The sequence below is a fragment of the Alexandromys fortis genome, unplaced genomic scaffold, assembly GCF_014885135.2.
Source record: "Alexandromys fortis isolate MF-2015 unplaced genomic scaffold, M_Fortis_MF-2015_v1.1 scaffold_0, whole genome shotgun sequence".
NCBI classification, from domain to species: Eukaryota; Metazoa; Chordata; class Mammalia; order Rodentia; family Cricetidae; genus Alexandromys; species Alexandromys fortis.
In genome coordinates this window covers 35,988,026-36,012,673 of record NW_026067949.1, presented here as the reverse complement: position 1 = coordinate 36,012,673, position 24,648 = coordinate 35,988,026, and the positions used below count along the sequence as shown (strand labels likewise).

The following is a 24,648-nucleotide window of genomic DNA, read 5'->3' as shown; positions in this document are numbered from 1 at the left end:
AAGAAGAGCAAGATGGGCAGGAGAAATTACAAAATGTAAATTTTGGGGAGAAAAAGAGCACCGGGAAGTGAATTGGAGCTAAATCTTATTTTCAAGGAGATAAACAGATTGAGAAATGGAATATAGGGAGTGGTGACCTCAGGGCAAAGATCCCATCCAGCTAAATTTCAAAGTTGTGAAAAAGAACTAAAGAAAAGCTTAGAGCTGGGTGTGGTGGTGCACACCTTTAATCCCAGCACTGGGAAGGCAGAGGCTGGTGAATCTCTGAGTTTGAGGTCAGTCTGGTCTAAAGAGCAATTTTCAAAGAAAGCCAAGTTTAGGTAGTGAATGGAAGCAGGGAAACTAGCGAAGCTGGAATTAAACAAGAGGGTCATGCCCCAGCCCCAGCAAGCAGCAGAACTTGGATGCTTCTGCCACGTAGTTCTGACTATAGAGTTAAAGACAGAAGAAATGGATTATAGAATTTACCTTCCCACATAAAGAAAGACACTGAGGCTAGACTTGTGTCAGGGGTGTCTCTGAATGGAAGTCCAGTAGAGAGCCCATTGTGGGAAGCTGTGAAGGTGAAGCCTGGATTGTCTTGGAGAACCCAAGAAGTTAGAGATGTCAGAGTCCGAGTTGTGAGATGTGTGCAAAAGAGAGCTGCCAAAAGGAAGTGGAATCAGCCCAGGGGAAAGAAGTGTGTTTCAGTAAACAAATTTGAATGGTGTTTCATCACAGTAATAGAAACTCTAATTAAGACAGGGCATTATCAGCTGGGTGGTGGTGGCACACGCCTTTAATCCCAGCACTCGGAGGCAGAGGCAGGCTGATCTCTGTGAGTTCAAGGCCAGCCTGGTCTACAAGAGCTAGTTCCAGGACAGGAACCAAAAACTAAGGAGAAGCCCTGTCTCGAAAAATCAAAAAAAAAAATATTCTATTTTCAAATCTTTTAATTTATCTACTATCTCTCTATGGTCTATTTACACCCTGTTTATTATCTATCTGTGTCCATCACTGAATGTTTAACTTGTCCTTTGAGATGAATCAACAGGCAAGTAAATCCTGGATATTCATTCATGCAAATGACAAATTTGCACACACAACTGTATTCTGTAACCACATTCTGTTATCTGACCATTTCACTTCCAGTTAAGCTAGATGGAGGGGATCATCAGAAACCATTTTAAAATTTATCTCATTTTAATTAAAGCTCAGTCCTTGGCTGAGAGAAATCTCCTTCATGCTCTAAAGTGACCTCCTGCCAAAAGCTGTCCATCCAGTTGAGAATAAGGATGTGTGACATGTCTTCCTTCCAAAGGTAGTGTTCATATTTGCTGGTATGAGTACAACTAATTCAATTCCATTAAAAGTAATGAAGTAGGAATGTCAGTGTAATTATCTGCAGAAGTCTGCTCAGGCTTTTCCACAGTCTACAGTAATAACTGATGTAGGCTTAGAGAAGTTCTGTGCAGCAGAGCCTGGCTATCTGGTGTGTTTATATGGACATTAACTCATAGCTGGCATTTCTTCCTCTGAGATTTTAAAGTCCTATTTAGAAGATTGCTTGGTCTTGAAATTCAGTTATAAACACATTAATTAGAGAATGTCTAGTTTACAATGTTTAGACCAAAGACTGTATATATATTTTCTTATATGTATATAAACATATTTTAGCTGCAGTATAGCAACCTCAATCATGAAATTACAAATAGGCTAGCCAGTTCTTACTAGCTATATTATCCTTAGTGCTCCAACTTCTCCGAATAGAATGAGAACATTATATAACTTTTTAAACTCTTTTGGAAAATATTCATTCATGTGTATCATATTTATGGGGGGAAGCACATGTGTCATGATACATGTATTGGTGGGCCGAGAACCCAGACTAGCTGACCTGTGAGTTTCTAGGAATTGTTCTGGTTTTGACTCCCACTTCATCACAGGCACACTGGGATTAGAGATACACATACACTACCATAACCAGCTTTACATGGGTTCTGTCAATCCAAAATTGGGTCCTCATGCTTGAAGGGCAAGGAGTGCTTTAACAACTGAAATTTCTTTTCAGACTATATAAATTAACTTTTACTAATATTCTAGGAGTCTTATTAGAACTCTAAGTGAAATCAAAGCTGAACAATCGCTAACCTAGCATTGAGCATATAGTAAACCTATAATGGCTGTCGTCAACAGAATTTTATTGCATCATAGTGACTGAATTTTGCTACCTTTGCTTTACACATCAATTGATGTTAAGAACCATACAGATGGAAGTCTGTAGCAGATGCAACATCAGCCTGGAATGCTTCTCACCTCATACTTTTCGTGCCTTGTTTTGTTCCCTTCTACTTGCACGTTGGGTGAATCCAACTTTGGGTGACCTGCTTTGAAAGAATTGTATCCAACTATGTGGTTAGCTTTCAATATCAGTGCCATCTTGCTAGTGTGCCTCTACTGTATTCTGGTTCATTTTCTTGTTCTGATAAAGTAAGCTGTCTACTTGTAAGTTTCTCTATAGAGAGACCCAAGTGGTTCAGAACTGAGAGCTGCTTATGATCAACAGCCATGAAAAAAGTGAAATCCCTAGAGAAGTAAATGCTTCCTGCCCAAAAGTCATGAATAGTCAAATCTTAAATACAGGGTTACGGGCAAACTTTGGAAGGAAGCCTAACAGAAGCTTGTCATGACTGTAGTCTGACAAAACACCTTGACATTTCCAAGAAGAAGAGTACTCAGCCCACATCACAAAGTTGAAAGGATTAGTCATTCTTGCCCTAAGAAAGTAACTTTTGTTGTAGTTTTATATAGCAATAAATACTAATATAAAAAGGATAAAAGACTTAAAATAGTTGCCATGTTTTCCTGTATGCAAATCTTTAAAGAGGTATTAAGGAACACCAGTTTCTAAGACCTTTATGTATGAACTCCAAAGATAACTGCTTTTTTAAAGATGATACTTCTTATTTTTAAATTAAAAACCTTATTTGTATTCCTTTAAAATTACTCTTCTCTGATGAAAATGAATCTAAACAATAATTATCATAGAAACAGTCTTTGTGCCCAAATGATATATGTATTACAGTAAAATGACTGCTTTTATAGTTTTAAAATATTTTAAATGAAATGTTTTCTAAAGATTTATATATGATTTCCTTAGAGGGAAATATGGAATAAAAGTACAAAAGGATATTATGCAATAATCTTTCGAGCCAGAAATAAAGCTACTTATCATTGTAGTCTTAGGAATCAGCACAAAATCCCAGCACGCAGTACATGCCACAGATTTGGTTTTTTTTCTGAATGAAAACAAGTGGATTTTGTATAAAAAAAAAAAACTATGTAAATAGAAGTCAGATTTAAGAGCCAAGCAGATTTTATTTTCAATTCAGCCTCCACCTACTACTGTAACCTCAAGAAAACTACGTATTTCTTTGAAAAAAAATGAAAATTACAGCTAAATTTTATTGATTCAAAAGAAAAAAATCAGAAAAATATGCTGAAATAAACAGTACTTATATACTTTGCATTATCTGGCAGCAATTTTAGCCTGATATAACTATGACAAACAAAGAAGGCAAATTGATTAATCTTAATCAAAAGTCCACTTGGTAAATCCAAATATAGTTTAGTAATTTAAAAGTGTCAAGTGTGGGTTTTTAATTTGTCTAGGAAAATAAAGAATAAATTTGGATTATGGAATATTTAAACATTTACAAAAATTCCCAGAAGAATTGGAACATTTGTGATTTATACAAATTATCATATTAATATTCATTCAACACATTTCACCAATTTATTAATGTATGAAGAAAATCTGAGAATGCAAAAGATCACTATCCTGTTAGACAGAGTAGAGTCTGTGCTTGGTCAGGAAGAACTCTAAAGCACAGGGTCCAACATTCATAAGGTCCTTTACCAGGAAACTACATGCTGAAGTGAAAGAGGCGCTTATGGGGGTGAGGGAGGGTGGAGGTGGGGGAAGGTAGTGGGTGAAGGGGAAGGATTTGTAGGAGAAGCTGGGTGCATTCCAGGAAGGTTTTGTAAACCCCATGTTTTACACCTAGTATGGTGGAAGAGACTATTGGAATGCTTACTGTTCAGCAATATTGGCTTTGAAGCATTTTTTTCACTTGTTTTATATACAGATACTTACTAAATGATTTGTGAAAGCTGGGTGTTATGGGCCATGCTTATAATTTTAGCCCTAAAGAGATAAATGTCTGACTTTTAGGCCATCTCTAGGTTACACCAGGCGACACTGTATCCAATACTAAACCTCAAACAAAGACTAGTTCAGTTGTCTTACAGTTCTACACAAGAATGATCACGCTAGCTTGAACTGAGACTTACATCTGTTCAGACATTCAGAGGGCTTTCTAATAATGTATTTGCTTCCTATTACGGCCTGTGATAAACCTTATCTGGTCCTAATTTGTTTTTTTCTCTTCATTCCCCCCTTCTCTCCCAAATTCCCTTCCATCTTTTTCATTTCCTTTTACTTCTGCCTCATCATATAACTATATATGGATAGATAGACAAATAGATATAGCTCTATAGATATAGATAGATCAATAGATAGCTGTAGATAGATATAGAATGATATATAGTTGGATTAAATAAAGATATATATCTTTAATTGAAAGATACTTGAACACACTGTAGTACTAGTTTCTAATTGTGTAGTGAAATGTCAGTCTGGACAGCTTTTATACATGAGTCAAGGAAGAAGAGGTTTATGTTGTTATCAGGCTTTAATTGAAGCACACTTACTATCTTTTGACTAAGTACTTGGCTGCCATTTTCACATGATTACAAACTTGAGAGGAAGCTCCTCTGATACCGGCAGGGTGGTAATGAGAGATCATGCTGTGCTGGTTCTGAAGGATGCGGAGATCTCTCCCACACTGAAATGTAATCCGAGAAGACAGGAGACTTAACTACAATTGTCCTGTGCTGTCTAAAGGAAGACCCTGAAGCGAAGCTGCAGTTGGATACTGAAATGCAAAACCGTGTCTAGTTAAAGAAGTGGTGTAATTATTGTATCTGCCAAAACAATGAAGTAATCATTTTAACAGCCTCACTCTTCTCTCCTTTAAGGAGAATGCAGTTTCATGTGACAAAAAAAAAAAAAAAAAAGCTTAAATATTAGTGATCAAAATGAGGGTGAGATTATGTTTTGTTTTAGGGCACTAGTTCTCAATTTGTGGGTCGAGACCATCAGAAAACACAGATATTTACATTATGGTTCATAACAGTAGCAAAATTAGTTATGAAGTAGCAACAGAAATAATTTTAAGGCCGAGGATCACCACAACATGAGGAACTGTATTAAAGGGTTGCAGCATTGGGAAGGTTGAGAACCACTGCTTTAGGGTTTGCTTTTGTTTTTTTGCTTTACATTTGACTCTTGTTATAAGGTAGCCCAGGCTGGTCTTGAACTTACCATCCTTTTGCCTCCCAAATGCTAGAATTTCCAGTATGCACCACACTTGGACAACATTCAGTTTCTCCTCAGATTAAACAAAATGGCCATCTCCAACCCAGGCTTTGCAGAAGAGATGGCTGCTTCTCTGGTCTGTCTGCTTTAATATCTTGAGTGCATAGGCTTCTGAGTATTTATGTGTCTGTTGTTATTGCTGTTTTAAAATTGCTTACTGGATTCAGTGGTCATTCCGACAGTATGGAAAAGGGAATGAAAGATGGGCAATCGCCTTCCTAGCTCATGAAGCAGCTCCTTTAAGGAACTATCCTCCAAGTCATTCAGGAATCACACCTACTCTGCTCTTTCACTTTCTGCAACTTGAGCTATAGACAGTCCACTGCAGACAGAAATTACTAAATGGAAAAATCTAGAAGTAGGCAATTCATTAATTATATTTTTTTCATAGATCTGAGTAACATAATGAAGCTTCATGGCCATCTAGCCTGGAAGGAAACCATCACTTTTTCTCTTCATAGCCATATAATATTTTCTCCAGGCAATTAGTCACTTTAGTAGCTATCAGTCATCAGATTATCTGTCACAATAGGGCAGTGCTCAAGCTACAATCATTTTACTTAACAATGACCCCACAGCACTAGAGTAACGAGGCTGTAAATTTCTATATGCCAAAGAGAAGCCCTGAAATGTTTCCTTTTCAGTGAAAAATAAAAAACTGAACGCAATGTAATAAGGAAAGAAAAATGTCATATGCTGGGGTAGGACCTTTGATAAGAAAAAAAAATCCACCATCCATGAATTCTCGATGAAGGAAACAAAATTCAGGCTGTTCTGCTGCCTTACTTCAAGGTTCAAGATAAGACCACAGTGCATAAAGGAAGTAAGAATAAACTAGCACAATCTGTGGGTAGAAGATATGAACATGTTTTCCTTGACAGCAGCTCGTTGCATCAGAAAACCCCGAGCGAATGTGGAAACATCAGCATTGAAATGGGCGGCAGACACAGCTTCTTGCAAGTGAAGGGATGGTTGCATATCCGAAGCAGGTTTGGACTGCGAAATAAAACTGTTACTAGAGCGGTGGCATGGGTGAGAGGGCGAGCTGTGATCCTGGCAGAGCTGAAGAAGTTTATAAAGAGAAACCATGACACCCAGGCAAGCCTTCAGTGGCAAGAATTCAAAGCTCATTTGGGAGAAGCTTACTGCACTGTGCATTTTTAAAAGAGCAAAGGAAGGATCTAGGAATAAAGCGCAGTCAACTTCCAAACATGGCATTCTTACCAATGGCAGAGGAAATCACTCTTTCAGAATATGTAGGAAAAGAGAAAGTGAGACTAATCCAAGTTCATTACGCGCATTACGAAATATTAAAGAACAAATTCAATAAAACTCATTAAGTCTCTCTCTCTCTCTCTCTAACAAGTGACACTTGGGATTCTCCATATCTCTGTTATTGTCCCTTTCTAAGATCTCTCCATGTCTCTAGCATATGGATCAAATTAAACTTCTAAGTGGATCTGTGTATGGTTCATTACAAAAGAGATTAGATAATATAATAGTAGCCTGGAAGTGTTTTCAGTTCATCCTTTTTCTTATCAAAATATATAAATATAGAAATACACACATACACATGCACAATGTTGTTTGTCTTCAATGGTAGTGCATCGTTCTGGGCATTTTATTAAATGCTTGGAAAATAAATGTGAATAATTATTTCGTTAAGTTATGCCTATCTAGCAATGGTTATGTATTTATTAGTACATGCACTCTAATGGTGTACTGTAAGTTAATGTGTAGTAGTAAATAAGTATCTAATGGGATAATTAAATCTCAACGGGGACATAATTGCTGAGTAGCATTCTAAAACTCTGGAGACATCTGAGCTGCAGCTCATTTAATTAAAAGAGTCTTATTCTGTGCATACACAGAGTGGAGTCTCTCTCTAAAGTGTGCTCTTTTCAGCACCTATTTTCTGCAACAGCCACATCAGGGTTTATTTGTAGCACAGTGTGCTTTGTGACAATAGTCTTGAGAGTTGTAATCCTTTTAAGCACTCCCTGCCTTGGAGAGCATTTTCAAGCACTTTGGACATGCAACTGTATAAGCCTCAAGTGTGACTTAATCTTTACAATTCAGGTTATACCTAAAGTGGATACTCTTTTGAGAAAGGTTAAAGTGTATGTTGATTTTGTATTCCGCTTACATTTATGGGTAGTGAGAGGAATGGGAAGGGTTGATCATTCCCCCATCTTCAAAGCTATAGAATCTGAAAATTACGCAGCTTCTTTAACATAAAGCCTGTACCCAATGATATTGTCATGTCATTTTAACTCCATATATCTAGAATTAGATGTTTAGGCATAGTATGACTTCAATCAAACAATGATTTTCAACTGAATTTTTAATGTGGAAATTTTCAATCTTATTTGTAATTAAATCACTGTTAGCCTTTAATTATTTTGATAGAAGATTGGTATTATTTTCTTGTGGTGGTCACCCCTGTAGCTTGTTTTAAATTAAATATACCAGAAAGAAAAGGTTATTTCTCCTGGTATAGGTCCAAGTCTTTGAGTTTCAGATTTGAAGACTTCTAACATTTTTTAATGAGATAATTCAAGAAGATTTTTTTTATATTTATGTATGACTTGTAGTATAACTGGGAAATGCTTCAAAAGGAAAACCAAAATTTACCCTTCATCAAGGAAACTTCTCTTTGCCACAGACAAAAACTGTTACAGAAAATTATAGCCAATCCAAATGTAGAGCTGTGGAGCCCAGTCCCAGTGGATACATGGACAAAACACCTAAAGCTCAGACAACATTGCAGAGGAGGAGGTAAAGAGATTGTGAGAGCCAAACAATCAGGGAGCTTTGTTAAATTGTGTCTCCTAGAAATGATGGGAGATTTACCCATCAAGTCTCATCAGCATGACTGACCAAATGTGAACTTAAAGGACGAAACTAGTGGCTGTACCAAAGTGGACAGGGAAAGTTCATGAGGCCTGAAGCCTCTACAAACACCTACAGACAACTAAGCAATATCACAAGGTTAGCACTGGACTCAGATGTACTCTGTCAACCCAGTTCTCCTTAAAATTGTCTGACTCTGGAAAAAAAATGATAGAATTTTATGTGTCCACATGCTTGTGTCTATGCAAATACACATGGGTGATGCTGTGTACAGGAGTGAAAGTGCACAAGTGTGTGTGTTTGCACATGTGCACATTCTCACGTGATAAGGGTCAATCCATGTAATAAAGTGTTTGGGTGCAAGGTGCAGTATAATTGGAGGGTAACTTAACAATTTTATGTGAAATTTCTGACAAAATGTGACCTTAATATCTGTTACATTTACTTAGCCATATATATATATATATATATATATATATATATATATGTGCTGGTTTGCAGCCCGCAGCTCCATGCCCTGAGGCTTGGTGAGAATAAGGGTTTTTGTGGAATCCCTTGCTAATCCTGGATTAATCCTACCAGTATTTTCATCTCTACCCTTTCTTGTGCAAAAGGGTTTTCATCAAAGCCAATTAAATTATCTTCTCAAGGACATATAAGGATAGCATTTCGTTATTTGAAAATCTTAAAGTTACAGACCAAATTCAGTTCTTTGGAATAAGAGAGCCATGAGCAGAGGTCACCCAAACACTCTGTTCTGAGTTTTGGCTGCTTTCCATTTGACTCCTTAAGATGAAAGGGGGAAAGACATGCAAAGAAAGGAAGGTTGTAGCTTTGGAATGTGGGCTGCAATGTGAGTGTAATTGTTGCTTCTGAACATTTCACTCCTGAGCCAATAATGAAATCTAGTACAGATAAACAGAGTTAAACTTAGAGGTAACATGGCTCCGGTTTGAATGGGACCTATCCCCAGGGCTCATGTACTCAAATTGCCTGGTTATAAGAACTGATACTGTTTTTCCACATTCCGCATCATGCATTACCTGATAAATTGTGGCTGCTTTAATGGGAGAAATGAACAAAACCTGAGAGGAGCTGATCATGATATACATTCCCCTGAGAATGCTGATCAAAGGCTAGGTACAAAAAACACCAGTGATAAATTTGAATCTTTCCTTGCAATTTGTCCAAACAAAAGATTGTAGGAAAGAATACTTCTATATCTTCACAGGGGTAGTCTATTGGAAACATAACTGACTCTGTTTCAAAGTATGAGCTTGTCAACAAAAGGTAGATGCCCTGCTACATGCGTATGAGAAGATTGTGATTCTTAGACATGTGTTATGTGATAGATTTTCTTCTCAAAATCTGTCTTCTCCAGTGGTTTTATTTGCTTATGCCGGTAACTTTATTCAGTTGCCACTCCAACTTTACAGACAAGGGAACCAAAGCAGAGGAAGAAACTTGGTCAAAATCAAACAAGTGGAAAATGGGGAAAGCAGCCTTTTCATTCAGGCAGTACAGACTCGAAATCTATACAAGTCACATCAGTGATATAGAACACTGTCTCTCAGTAATGGGGCAGGGGTTATCGTGGGGAGAAAGAGAAATAAAACATAGAGACAACCTTTACTGTGTTTGTTATGCTGGTTTTGAGTAACAAAACTCGAACTTTATTCAACCAGAGGCCTCTTTTTTTTTTTGTTTTGTTTTTTTGTTTGTTTGTTTTTCGAGTCAGGGTTTCTTTGTGATTTGTTTGTTTGTTTGTTTGTTTTTCGAGTCAGGATTTCTTTGTGGCTTTGGAGCCTGTCCTGGCACTAGCTCTGTAGACCAGGCTGTTCTCGAACTCACAGAGATCCGCCTGCCTGCCTCTGCCTCCCGAGTGCTGGGATTAAAGGCGTGCGCCACCATCGCCCAGCTGGAGGCCTCATTCTTTGAAAGTAGATTTGTCATATTTAAAGAGTAGGGGGTTTGGATAGTTGTGACATTGTTGTGGATATCAAGATTCTGTGTAGGATCCAATAATTCAAATTTATAGGGAGAGCTTCTATTTTTGTAAATGACCCAATGTGCATCTGTGAATATTCCTGCTTTCAAATTAGTAACTGTTCTTATTTTGATACTTTCTTGCTCTTCCCTCAAGAGTAATGGAAACATAACACTGAGAAAAATATTTGACTTTAGGAATTAAATTATGAAAAAGATGGTTTAAACTAACCATTTAAGAAACCCCCAATTTTTATAAATTGAGTGAAAACCATATTTAGGGAATTAACTATAGCCACTGTTTATTTGTTTTCTGTTCTGATCTTTTGATACATGCTTTCTGCTTCTTTTTAATATTTAAGAACATTTAAGAATAACAATGTAAATGTTGACATTTAATACACAGTTAATCTTATTATTCTCACCCTGAGCTGCACAGTATGTCAATGTGTGTGTATTGAGTTTTACTAATATTTGAAACTCATAAGAGATTCGGTTTTACTGAGGTGGTTCTCATGAAGGGAGGGCTAGAAAATACTGAGCAGACTGTTCTATTGACCCCTATCATAAAGGTAGAGCAAAGAGGTGAGTTCATCGTCCTCTAAAAATGAATAAATAAGATGCAAAACTGGATAATTAATGTCCTGCCCTTCACAGGGCCAAGTATTCATCTTGATATTTCCTCTTTGCACATTATTTCTGTTTATTATCAAGACTCAATTAATAGCATTTATTGTTATGTTTTAATCTTTGGCAGTTTATCTGTACATCAGTCACAACTGCAAGGCCTACTTACTCTTTTATGTTGTAATAGAGAAAGCATAATAAATTTTACTTAAAATTTAAAAATAAAAATAGATTTCAGTTAAGAGAAGAATATTTAATTGTTACTATGAATCTATTTCTTCTTTTGTTTCTGTATATAATAGAATCTTAAGGATTTATTTACATAAGTTACAGTGAATTTATGAAAATCAACATTGTGCTCTCAAGAATGGAAAAGTACATTATCTTTAAGAACTGCAATATGAAAGACAAGGAATGTATATTTTGATACAAATTATATTTTTCTCCAACATTTGAAAGTAGGTTAATTTGGGGGATTCAACTTAATTGGCAGAATTGAGGCTACATCTAAATGTCATGTATCTATTTTCAATTCCTATCAGCAAGAACGTAAAGATGAAAATAAGGGATTTAATTAATCGTTTCTGTTCCAAATTTAAAGAGAATTCATACACGAATCTTAAATTTAAAGGGTTATCTCAAACACCACTTTCAGTGTGTGGGTTGGATACTTGTTACTCAGGTATTTCATTAATACCATGCTCTGTTTTGGTTTTCATAAACTTAAGGAATCTCCACCAATACGGACACAACACTTTATTTAATTTTTGTCTAGGAATTTAAAAACAATTGATCTCTTTGAAACATTTTATAAAGCGCTTGTGTCTGGGAATAAAGTCTAGATGAAATCTCTCAGAGTTAAGTGTACAGCTGGTAATGTTTACTGTATTAGACTTTTTACTCATAAAAAATCCTTTTCATAGTAAACATCATAGCTTTATAATACTGTAATAAAAGAAATGAAAATAATAGTAAAGATTGAAATGTTTATTTTTAAAAGTTCGAATTATTTTACTTTCTAAGCATTCTTTGATTTTTTTCACTTTTTTCTCTATGTATCTGTGTAATTATTCCTCACTTTGCAGATAAATAAAAATCCCACAAGTCTTTCTGGGTACACATCAGATGATTCTCTTATGACTAAACTAGTTTGCTTACTTTTATTAATTGTATTTGGTATATCTTAAATAAATATCAAAAGGAATGCCTTTTAGCCAAGCCTTTTTTCATAATGTGTAATTACTATATGCACATGTATATTTTATATAAATATATTATATATCTTTGCATAATATATTTGTATATTATACAGGCAATTATACATGCATTCTCCTTACCTAAGTATATACTGAGATCTTTCTAGGGTCCCGTAGTGGATTTAAAAAATCAGAAAGTGAACAAATCCTTAATATAAAATGGTAAAATATTTGCATGTAACTTAAACATTCTTCAGTAAACTTAAAACAATTTCTAGTTTAATCATAGTATCTTTCAAGTGTAAATGTTATATAAATCATTATGCTGTCTTGTTTAGGGAAAATGTTTCTACATGTTCAGGGCAGACACACTGTTTTTCAAACATTTTCCATCTGCTGTTGGTTTGAGCCACAGGATACAGAGCCTGCAGCTGGTGGCCAACTTTGTGCATACATAAACACACACATATGTGTTGTGTGTGTATATATAGTGCATATGCATAAATGTATATACATTTATTTGTATATAGTCTCCAATTTTCCTATGTCATTTTTAACAAATTAGTACAGTGTCAGAGTGAGGATTTTTACCTCTGATACTATTGAAGTGATATATCATGTATTTATTTCCAACCACGTTAACAATTGACCTTTAGATAATATTGAACAATATATGGAAACTTTTTCTGTAATATATTTCCAAGTATATAAAAGTAACTACTTTTGAGGGAGGAAAAATTGGTAACATATAGAAGACAAAAAAAATCAAAGCATCTTGGTACTAGTTGGAGTAGTCTCAGGGCACATGCTTCTGGTTTAGAATTATGAACTAGACCATGTCAGAACACGCATTTTAAAAAGACTGCCACCTTAATTTTATGCACTTTTTAAAGGAGAAACACTTGAAAGAAGAATGAATATACTGAAGAATATACTGCAGTTTTGTCTTCAGTTTTTTGAGTCAAATGAACATTTGATAATAAAAAATTAAGAAGCTATACTCAAAGGAAAGTTGTGGTTAGAAATATTCATCTCAGTTTTTCTACCTCCACCTAGGAACTGGAAGCCACCATCTGGGAGATACTTTTATAAGATTGTTTCTCATAGTTTAGAAAGCCAATTACTGTTAGGGGAGTCAAACCCTAGAATTTCACTGACTTACATTACTTAGATACAAAAATATTCAGCTAACAATGAGTTCACAGTGAAGAATTCAATTGTGTACCATTTTTTTTTTTTTGGTGCCTTTAAGGATTTCTGAGTCAAATAATCTTAGGAAGCAGCATGATATCCAGGCAGCATAGTCTCTGAAATCTTATAGTAAAAAAAAAAAATCTGTTTAGTTTCACATCTTTCAGATATTTTTAAACAAAAAAACATTGTTTACAATCAGCTAAATCTGAGTGAAGATATAAATGGTGCATTATCGCACTGAAAAATAACAGCCTGTAAGATTATTCAGTAAAGACAGAATACTGGAAAACTGAGTATGTGAATGCTAAGAAATAAGCTACATAATCTGATGATGTCATAAGCCTGTCCTATGCATCAGAATGGCACTTTGATCTAATTTAAAATCATATTGTTATTATCTAAGCATTGGGTGCAGGAAGCTAATAGAATCAATAGAATCCATAGACACAAATGCTCTACTTAGAATTAACTTAGAGTTAATTTAATCTTCTGGATGATTTTTTGCCTTTAAGTTCATATAGCACATAAAAATTACATTTCAATATTTAGGGTTGGGAAACCCTATTCCTAAAAATGATTTCAAAGGCATAGAATTGGTATACGTCAGAAACAAAGCCAAGGCAGGCTTGTCTAAGGAATGCTTCAATTGATAGAAAGATGGAAGGAAAGTTTGCTGGTCGTTTGCTGATATAGATATGAATAATTTGCATTAGTATAGATTTTGCTTTATTGATAGAGATTTAAGGTCAATTTTGAATGTATATAGGTTGTTAATGAATAATCATTAATAGTAGTTAAGCTTGTAGTTATGTTAGTTAAGATTTTCTAGATGTGCATAGATATATTTTAGATAGGCATTCTTCATATCTTTCAAAGGCTAGAGAATATGGCATTTTACATGTTTTAATAACTTAGGACTTTTCATGACAATGAGACACTCTGCTCCTGGCAGCACCAATCTACTTCAAGAGGAAGATGGGCATCGAAGAGGATCCTTATGGAGTTTGATAGCCATTTGGGCAAGAAACTGCTCTTGCCTGGACTATTGCATAAACTGGACACAGAGAACCCGCAGAGAGAGGACTGCTGAACTTGCCTAAAGGTGAGATGATCTTTCGGGGTTCCTGATTCATGAAAGAGTCTGCTAGACATTCTTCAGGACAAGCAGATAGTGACTGCCTTTGAAATTTCCTGCTTTGTGGAAATGTCTGCTGGAAACTATGGGCCTGTAGGCCGAAGATGGATGCCCCAACGGTACAGAGGAACTTTGGGTGACTGTCCAGGCAGCGAGATGTCTCTGTCATTTCTAGAGCTTTGGATTTCTTGTTTGCTTAGGTAATATTGTATCTTTCTGGACTCTTTGATGGAGTTAAGAATAGTTAGTTATAGTTTTCCTTAGTTATGATATAGATTATTGTAATTTTTACTTGATAACTGTTTTGTTATATGTAATTTTGCTTTGTTAAGTTAAAGCCTTCCTTTTTTTGTTTAAACAGAAAAAGGGGAAGTGATGTGGGAGTGTCATATCAATCTGTTGATTTCATTGGCTGAGCAATAAAAGAAACTGCTTGGCTGGCCCTGATAGGTTAAAGCATAGATGGGAGGAGTAAACAGAATAGGATGCTGGGCGGAAGAGGAAGTGAGGTCAGACTCTGCGCTGCTTCCAGAGGGACCGGACAGCTCCGCTCCCAGGTAGCTGCAACCCACGATGGACTTAGGCTAGAATCTTCCCGGTAAGCGCACCTTGGGGTGCTTACACGCATTATTAGAAATGGGCTAGTCCAGGTGTGAGAATTAGCCTGTAGGGGCTAGAGTTCATGGGCCAAGCAGTTCTTAAATGAATACAGTTTGTGTGTTGTTATTTCGGGCATGAGCTAGCCAAGCGGCCAGGGTGTTGGGGACGCAGCCCCGCCGTTCCTATTTCAACAGTTTGCTCTCACTTGTGTCCACTCAGTGTAGATTGTTTGCAACAGCCTTCCATGTGTGTGCTTTACTGCCCAGTGAAATAAGTTCTGCAAAATCCTCGAGACCCATTATCTGATATTTCATTAAGTACCTTACTTCTCTGATTAAAATGAAAGGGCAGTGGGTTCTTTACACATGATCATTTATATGATGTAATATAATAATTTAAAGACAATCAAAATCCCCAATGTCATGAAATGACGAACATATAACATCAATTATGCAATCCAAAGTATTTACTAATCCATAGTGTTCCCTTATTTCAAAGAACAGCCTGCAACAACACAGAGCTTGGAAAATCTCCTTTGACCCAGGGTTCCACAGCAGGCTCTCATAATTCTGTTTGGATGAGGGAAATTAAGATGACATGGAAGATATAAGGCTAAATTTCATTATATATTTTGATGGCAAGCTTCAAGGTCAAAAAGTAAATGAATCACACTTATCTTCTGGTAGGTTACAAATGTCTGAGAGACACTTTAGGTAGTAATAGTTCTTTAAAAACAAAAGAAAAGCAAGTCCTCCTACTTTACGTCCAGTATGGGAGGGAAGGTTGGCAGGGTTGAAGTACGAGAGGCACAGGAAATACATGATTAATTATAATTCTATAGCTTGAAACAATCCCTCAAAACCAAAGCTCTGCAGGTCGCCGCAGGACCACAGGAACTACATCACTGATTGTTTACTGACATTTTATTGACTTTTGAAGCTCATGATTTTACAAGTGATTGTACAAAGCATTAAAAAAAAGATAAAAAGATTGTACAAGGGGGAAATGGGGATCCAATAGCTTGCTATTTTATTGTGCATGGTCAGAAGAATGTCATGTGATTGTCGGAGAATTCTCTGACACCAAAGTCGCAATAGCTGCATGTTTACTTCTAAAAGTGATCTTTCATATTTGTGAGCAATAGCCTGGTTCGTCGTTAGTCTTGGAATTAAACTATTTTTTAGGAGGCATATCATGAATTAAATTTAAATCTTGTGAAGAAATACAATATGTAAAACTTTCCTAATTATCTGTCTCACGTAAAATTTGTTCAAAGATGTCAAAAGAAAACAGCCGGGTTCTATTGCTTTTGACTTTATAGTTTATAGTGGTATATTATTTGTGTTTTAATGAGTAAAGTTTGCCTGACGGTCAACGCAAAGCAACGACACTAGTCAACCATACAAGCCACGTAGTGATGGCACACACCTTTAATCCCAGCAGCCATACTAGTTAGCCATAGAGGCCTGGCAGTGGTGGTGCATGCTTCTAATCCCAGCGCAAGAAAGGACTTTAAGGAGGGAAACAGGATCTTGCTCTTTTTCAGCTGGAGATTTCAAAGAAGAAAGGGCTCTTGGCTGTTTTTGCTTTTCTGATCTTCAGGTTGAATCCCAATATCTGTCTCTAGCTTTGTATTATTTGTGCTATAATAGTTTACAGGACATATTAGATGTTAGAACATTAACATCCATGTTAGAATACATAGACAAAGGAGACATGTTTACAAAGCACATACACACACACACACACACACACACTGCTATCGATAGTTCTTTAAGACACAACATCTTTTATTATTCAGGATGGTAAAGGAAATCTTTATGCTCCACTGGGGTGTGAAAAGCAAAATTTAGTGATTTTCCTTGACTTTTGTGATTCAAAATGTCAGTGAAATCATCAGCCACTGGGAGAGTTGAAATTTGAGGCTTTGAAAACAATACTATAAAATGATATTCTAATTGTAGCATAAGAGACCATGATATTTTAGCCGCTGTGTTCTAATTCTGAAAAAAAAAACACTATTCCCAAGTCCTGTTGGTACATTAATTTTGTGAGACATCTCTTGAAGTCAATCAATTATGTTGTCAGGATCATTTTGCCTGTTTCAACCATCAGGGAAAAAAAAAACTTTACAAAGTAACTTCATGTCTATTTTTTTACAGCTATTTTCTACTTAATGCGGCATAAACTTTGGCAGTGTATGGCCAGTAAAACATATCTAAATCCTTTGAGTGTAAATACTCTGATTCTGGGTTAAGTAAATTCTGGGCAACCTCCTCTTTTGAGCAAAAGTTGTAGCATTCCAATGTAGAACTATTGGGTCTAAAGAACAATGTCTAACTCAGAGCTCCAGAAGCCGAGTGAACTTCTTCCTTCAAGATCTTCCCTTCAACCTTCTAGGATGAAGAAAGCACTGGGAATCCCTTCAGGTGCCTTGCATTACCAGGGATTGTAATAGGCCAACCCAGGTGCAGCTCTGCAGATTGAGTGAACCGACTGTAGTAATTGAAGATAGGAATTGAGGGTAATACTGTCAGCGTGATAGTAATTTGCAAAGTCAACAATATTAGTATATAGAACACGTTATTTTTGTACAAAGAATATTGGCTGGCTATTTTGTAGACACTTCTAATATCAATTCAATGTACACTAGAGAGCCGTAACAAAGCTGTAAAGACCACAAAGCCACTAGTAGCATTAAGTGTGTTGGTGTATAGTAGTCAGTAGAGCAGAGAGGGAAGGTGAATTGAAGCAAAGACTTATATCTTAGAAGCATTTATGACATATTGAAATGTCTTTACAACAAGATCTAACCCTATGAGAAATACCTACAAAGCACTAAAGTGTGTTGTATTTTCTGTGGTATTAAAATGAAAAAAATATGGGATAGTACAATTTTTTTTTCTTAACACATCAGTAGCAGCAGGTTCAAAAGTTTTTTTTTATCATTTTAAGTGATTTTTATTCCTTCCCCCCAGAAGCCTTTTCTCTGTAGATCTAACGTAGATCTTGGGTAGTTGGACAAAATTTGCCAATCTGGTTCTGATTCCTTCCATTCATACTTTGGTTTTAAAAAGACTAGCTTATTGAAAGAAGTTGGTGTCCTTGAATTCTTTTTTGCCATCTTCACATTAAACCAGTTTCCCGCTTACCTTAAGCATGCTTTATAGGGGACAGGAAAGGTACTAAATGAGAAAAAGTACAGTCGACATACTGTTAAGACAGGTAAAGAACAAAAAAAAGTATTTAGAATCGACATTTTAATAATAATTTTAAAATGCTAGAGTCGAACATGCTTTTTTGTTCTTGAGAAAAGACTAGGTAATTACTTAAAATGAGACTATACAAAACTATGGTAACTACCTTGCTAATTGGGAATAAAACACACCACGTTAATAAGTGTAAAAAAGTGACCTCCTCTGAAAACGTATAAAAAATTATATTGTGTAAACATATGTAGAGGTGAAAGACAAAAGGCTGACTTCCTTTGTAAAGCAAACATGATATCATCAGGGTAAGTGGTTCTCGTGGACATGTTCCCTGTGGCTTAATCAGGACACAGGTCACTATTGAAACTATTGATACTTTTGGATTACAAATGGAAGTATGGATGTCTAAAAACACTAAGATGGTTTAAGATTTTCTGATTACAATACTAAGTTTACTCTTTTGATCCCATTTTATGAACTCCAAGAAAATTCTTCCATAGAATTCATTTATACAAAAATGTTTCCAGAACCTGTTTTTCCATGCGCTTTTATCCCTTCCGTGTCTTCAACTTCCTAAAATTTGATGTGAGGACATCTAAATTTTAAATAGAAATGCACAGTAATTGTTTATGTGACAAGTTATGAGATACTAAAACTGAAATTAAATCTTTATATTCTGGACTATAAGATACTGGGACGCTTGTTCTTAGTATTTTATAGCAATTACTTATGTTAGAGTAAAACACTAATGTCAATGTGGTTTTTGGCATTTGTTTTATAGACAACACATTTGTTTACAACCCGATTAGCGTTTCGGGTTGTTTACTTTTGACTCCTTAAGTTTAAATTGATGTCTGTTTATTGTTAAAATGGTTTTTGTTTATTTACCAATTTTATTGGTGGTGTTTTTTTACCCCAAAATATTACAAGGAAAATGATTTTACTCAAATACTGATGAACAACTTCAAAATTTGAATATTTTCATTAATATGAAGAGGGCAAAATTCAGTACAGAGTTGATCTATAGTTGAGCTATTTTTTTCCTCTTTCCAAAAATCTGGAGCCAGTCACTGATGAAAGTTTTTAATGTTACCTTTAAAGTTAGGGTATCTATCACATTCAGTTAATACTAATTTTTAAATATTTTTTTTTTACTGCGTCAATTCTTAAAATTATGCTGGTGGTCTTAAAACAGTACATATCATAAAATATGTGTGAATCTAGAGACACGATGGACTTTTTCTTTACAGGAAATTATGGATAATTTTATTACCTACCTTTGTTTAATAAAATTCCCTGCTTTTTTATCTCAATATAATTAATTGTTCTTATGCCAATTCTTTTGATACATTAAAACTATTCTAGCATAAGACTTGGACATTTATTTCCCATGTGTTCAAATTTACTATATTATATAAAGAGGAATGTCCACAAAACTTAAGTGAATTCCAACCAGTTTTCTTCTCTGAATCTTTACCTATAAATGTCATCAATTAGCAATATTGGCTATGCAACAAACCAGCAATACAAGAATCAATTAAACCTGAGGTCCATTAGCTACTGTCCTGACAAAGTATCATGTTACTTAATACTGCAACAAGGAGAAAACTTCAAGTGTAAAATATTACAAAAATATTATTTACTAGAAAGCAATAATTGGTTTATTTCATCTACATGACTTTCTCTTTCAATTGGCTAAGTAATGTTCTGTGTATGTACACTGAGTCTATTTGATAGAAATCTACTTCATGGAAGACAGGCAAAAAAGCATATCACAAATGCCCTAGGGTGGTGAAAACTTAGAAGAAGGTTTCAGAACGAGGAAACAATTAATAGTGTTAACAGGTCAGTGCCATTACGTGAAATGGTGGGTGGGAGGATGAGAGGCAGCTTCAGGACTTTAGCTCGTATAAACAAGACTAAATGAATATACAAATTTCTACTGAAATGACGAAAAGTCAAATTCTTTACCCACTTTTTCTTTTGTTTAATTAGGATCAAATAGGGAATAGAAACTCCCTTCATCTGAAAACTTGGGGATTTTTATTATTCTGAAGCACAGCAGTCAATATGTATGAGAGGTCTACAAGGACCCTTTCATCTTGATGCAAGAGCAAAGTTAACCGATAATATGCAAAGGCCTTCTATACTGGTTTATGTATCCAAGTGATCTTCCGTCAAGGTGTTCCCGTAGAAATGGGGAGGCTACCTGTCTCAAATTCTGTGTAATGAAACAAAAAGTTTCATATAGGAAGGTAGCAATATCAGAGTACCGAGCAAGCTGAACTGAAGTAGTTTTCCCATTGTTTCGTGAAACCAGGTTTTCTCTGATACTGTTTTCACTTAGAGTTTTCAAATCAAACACAAATACTTGAAGTTCACAGAAGAAAATGAATATTTCCAAGGCTGCCTTAGATAGGCCCACAAAGGGATTTTTTTTAGATTACCAAATACATATATGGCACATATATACTTATGTATATATAAAAAAACATTACATGAATTAAACAACTTTTGGGTGCTATCATTACCATTATAGCCTCAGGGGAAAGTAATTACTTCCTCCAATGCTACTGTTTCTCCTTTTAACTAAAGTGTCCATGGACTTAAAGAAAATATTCACGTCAGCTGACTAAGATGGAATGATCCATGGGTTCTGAAGTGGCTCTCAGAATAACGCCTGCTCTTATCCAACACAGCTTTCTTCTGTCACAGGATTTAAAGTTTGTATGGGTAACTGGCTAATCCCACTCTCAACGCTTCCCATCTTGATCTATTGTTTCTAGATGGCTAGTGTGTAGACTTGAATAAAGTAAGCCGCAGGATGTACTACAGAAAATATAATTGGGCAAGTTCATTTGAGTTTTATTCTAACTGGGGCTCCTTGCTCAGAAGCTGCAGGTAGCAGAAGTGCAAGATTTAGAAGTTCTTTTGAAGGAATTAGTTGTGTCCTTATTTTTTCCCATAAGCTGAAAAAAAGAAAAAAATATTGTAAAACCTGTCAGACAGATGAGGCATGAAGGTACAAAGGGCTATGAGACAGAAGATTACAAATGGGAGTCAGAGGGATGGAGGAGGAGAATCAACACAACAAATTATCTTTGAGATTGCCATGAAGAAACCTAATGCTGTGTGTTCATTTTTAAAGGTCTTATCCTCTCCCTCTTCAATGAATATGCTCTGTGCTATTTCTATTGCATCGCTTAGCCAATTGACTAAATTTACATTTGCAAATTCCTCCATCAAAATGGAGCTTACAAAAAGGTGTGTGTGGGGGGGAAGAAGACTCTGTCAAATGTGGTATTTAAACCATGGAATGAATGTGTCTTTAGACACAAGCCTAGTGACACTTTACAAGTAAGCACACAGTGGTCTTTGTTAACTGCTTGAGTGCGAGTTACTCTTCAGCTCATCCCATTTCCTTGGTTGACTTTGTCTGCAAAACCTGCACCAGCTGTGTTTGTAGATTGAACTTAGATTGATTCCTTTGGTGTGGCTCACTTGGATCACAAAGGATAAGCGAAGCTTATATTCTGATAAAGGAAGAAAGGGGAGGCAAGAAAAATGAAGAAAATACTTGATAATATAGTACATACGTCAAAACAATCTCTTCTAAATCTCAATCAGTTGTTTATTGGTTGGCAAACAAGTTTCACTTTTACAACAAATATTAGTAATGAGGTCATCCAACTTGAGACCATACAAAATGGATCATAAATTTAAAAAAAATTATATGTGCTGCTAATTTACCATTTGTATTCCTACATTACTTAAAATCCTGTCAAATAAATAAATTTTCCTGTTAACAGAAGACTTTAAAAAAAAATCATTTCAAAATAATTTGACCTTTCCACTCTCACTAGGAGGGAGGGAAATTCCTCTAACAATTGGTAGTGCAGGCGCCCTCAGGGGGTCACACTGCGCATTCAGCACTGGAAGGCCTATGGAATACAGCTTTTCACATGCAGAAGCCCCTCTAGCTCTATAGACACCTCTTAGCTTCTAGAATCATAGCTACTGCCTTGGTGATGAACTGCTTGCCAAATATGCTTTGCATTACAACAGATGTGCCCGGGAAACATAAAAATTTGTCCTGCTCTAATTTGCAAAAAATAAAAATAAAAATAAACGGTTCTGGAAATATTCGGGCTGGATAAAGATATATAGTGAGGGAAGGACGTCTAATTTTATTTATTTTATTTTATTTTTTGTAAAAAATAATTTGTTTGCATTACTAGAAAATGATTCTTATAAAGTGATAGCTTCATTTCTTTATTATTATTATTTTTTGCCAGGTGAATTTTTAAAGAAAAAAAGGTGGGGGGAGGGGACAAAAGAAAAAAAAAAGAAGAAGAAAACAAGAAAGGAAGGAAACTTGGCTCTTTTACTGGTAGACAAACTTGCAAGACTAGCACAAAAGAAAATTTCTTCTTCGCCACTACATTAACAGGACTCAAATTCTGGAGGAACAGAAAGCAGACTATATGCGCAATGCTAGTATCTGTACATTACATAGAAATTGTTCAGTTTGTTTCTGCCATTAGTTTTATCGTCAGTTAATACAGCAAATCATAAAATATGCACTTAGCATATAATTCTAGAATTCCCCTCCGTCAGATTATTCATTGTGTTGTTTTGTTTTTGTTTCCCACAGCTGTTCCCGCTGTGGTGAACTCAGGTTGAGAGTGACCATGAACCGCTAGGTAATACAGTTCTTCTCTGCTTCTACGGCCGGCCAGCACTCCAATCTAGATGCAGCATTGTTACTAATTTCAAACCACTGTTCTGGCCTTTTTTAAAAACAAAACAAAACAAAACAACAGGTCCTTGTGATTCTAGTAACAGAGCATCAGAGATGTTAAAACAAACACAACATAATTCAACAAGGCCACAATGAGCGCCATTTTCTTCATATCTCGTTCATTAACATAATGAAGTCTCCATCTGAGGGGAAAGGATGGGGAAGAACGGGGCACAGGAGGGTCTCAGCCGTGAGCTCTTTCCCACCTGGGCCGACTAAAAATTCAAGTTAAAAAAAAAAAAAAAAGTCAGAGAGTCTCTCTTTCGAGAACAGCATCAGGTGTCGGAGTACACAGGATGACCACTGCTTATGTCAACTCAGAGAATGGTCCACTGGGTGCTCGCAGTCCCGCTGGCTGCCATCTCCGTGTCATCTTCTATAGACTAGTGACCAAGTGCGCGGGTCCTTTGGAAGTTCCCTCCGGAGAGGTCCCGTCTTTGTTGGGAGGAACTATGAATCCATCGCTGCTGCCGCGCCCCAGCTGGTAGTAGGCGTGCAGCGGGTGCACGTGGTTTCTGGAGCCCAGGTTTGGCATGCTTTTGTAGTAAACATCTTCGGCGTCACCACCCTTGGCCGCTGCGGCTTCGGTCTGGGTGCTGGTGGTCACGCTGTCTGCAGCGGGCACGCCGGCCAGGGCCGGCATGCTGGTGTACAGAGAGTCCCTGTGCGGTGACTGCAGATCTTCTGTGTGCTCGTCAGTTAGCAGAGGGAAGAAGCTCTCGCTGTGGTCCTGGGGGAGCCGTCTCCTGCTGTAATGGTGTGGCTGGTGGTTCTCGGTGGAGTAAACCCTCGGGGGCAGCAAGGGAGCATCAGATTCCTCATGAATGAGTTCCAGGCCCAGACTCTCCTCATGGTTAAAGGACGCTGCGTCGTCCAGGACGATGGCGTCATCTTCACTCCCACTGCCTAAGTTGTTTACCAGTTTGTTCATCATATTCCGGTTCTGTTCACTGGAGCGCTCGTGGTTGTTCAGGTACGAAGGGATATAGTTGGAAGTGAGTTCCTTTAGGATCTTTTTCTCTAGGGCGGTCTCGTTGTGGTTATAGCCACGGTCTATAATTTGCACACAGTTGCTCAGGTATTCACCGCCAGCAATGCTGTAACTGTTGCCATGGTTACCATTCAGTGGTAGAGTATCCATGACACTTGTATCCCTGGCATTGTTCAGAAGCCCCTCTGAAAAAGATTACAAGACACTATGACATTTATATCCAATGAGCCATTGAACACACACACACACACACATACACACACAAACAAAAGCAGAAACATTCATGGAATCTAAAATATGTATAAATTGCTAGCATCTTAAATATAAAATGGAAAGAAACAAAAAGCATATTAAATCTGTACATGTCAGCATGTATGTATATAAAATTCAAAAAAACTAACAGAAATGTTTTAAGTAGAAAAGAACTACTTGAAATAAATTTTAAAGAAAACTATGTTATTAATTTCCAATTTCAAACAAATGGAATTTGATACATCGAGTGCATTTAGCTGTAACTGGCAAATTAAAATAAGTTTTTTTTTATATAGTCATTTGTTGCTTTCAATTTATACACATC

The 24,648-nt window shown here is 36.3% G+C and overlaps 1 protein-coding gene across 6 annotated transcripts in view; it reads right to left on the bottom strand.

Moving 5' to 3' along the window:
- Adgrl3 (adhesion G protein-coupled receptor L3) overlaps positions 1-24,648 on the bottom strand; it is a 734,036-nt gene that overhangs the window by 6,100 nt on the left and 703,288 nt on the right. For 5 of the 6 annotated variants that reach the window (XM_050149588.1, XM_050149591.1, XM_050149589.1 and 2 more), the window contains one exon: positions 15,435-24,256. The exons of the other annotated variant lie outside the window; for it this stretch is intronic. In XM_050149588.1, the coding sequence (XP_050005545.1) occupies positions 23,457-24,256 (800 nt within the window). In that variant the 3' untranslated portion in view covers positions 15,435-23,456. Of the gene's footprint in view, positions 1-15,434; positions 24,257-24,648 lie in introns of those variants that run through there. 6 annotated transcript variants of the gene reach the window in all.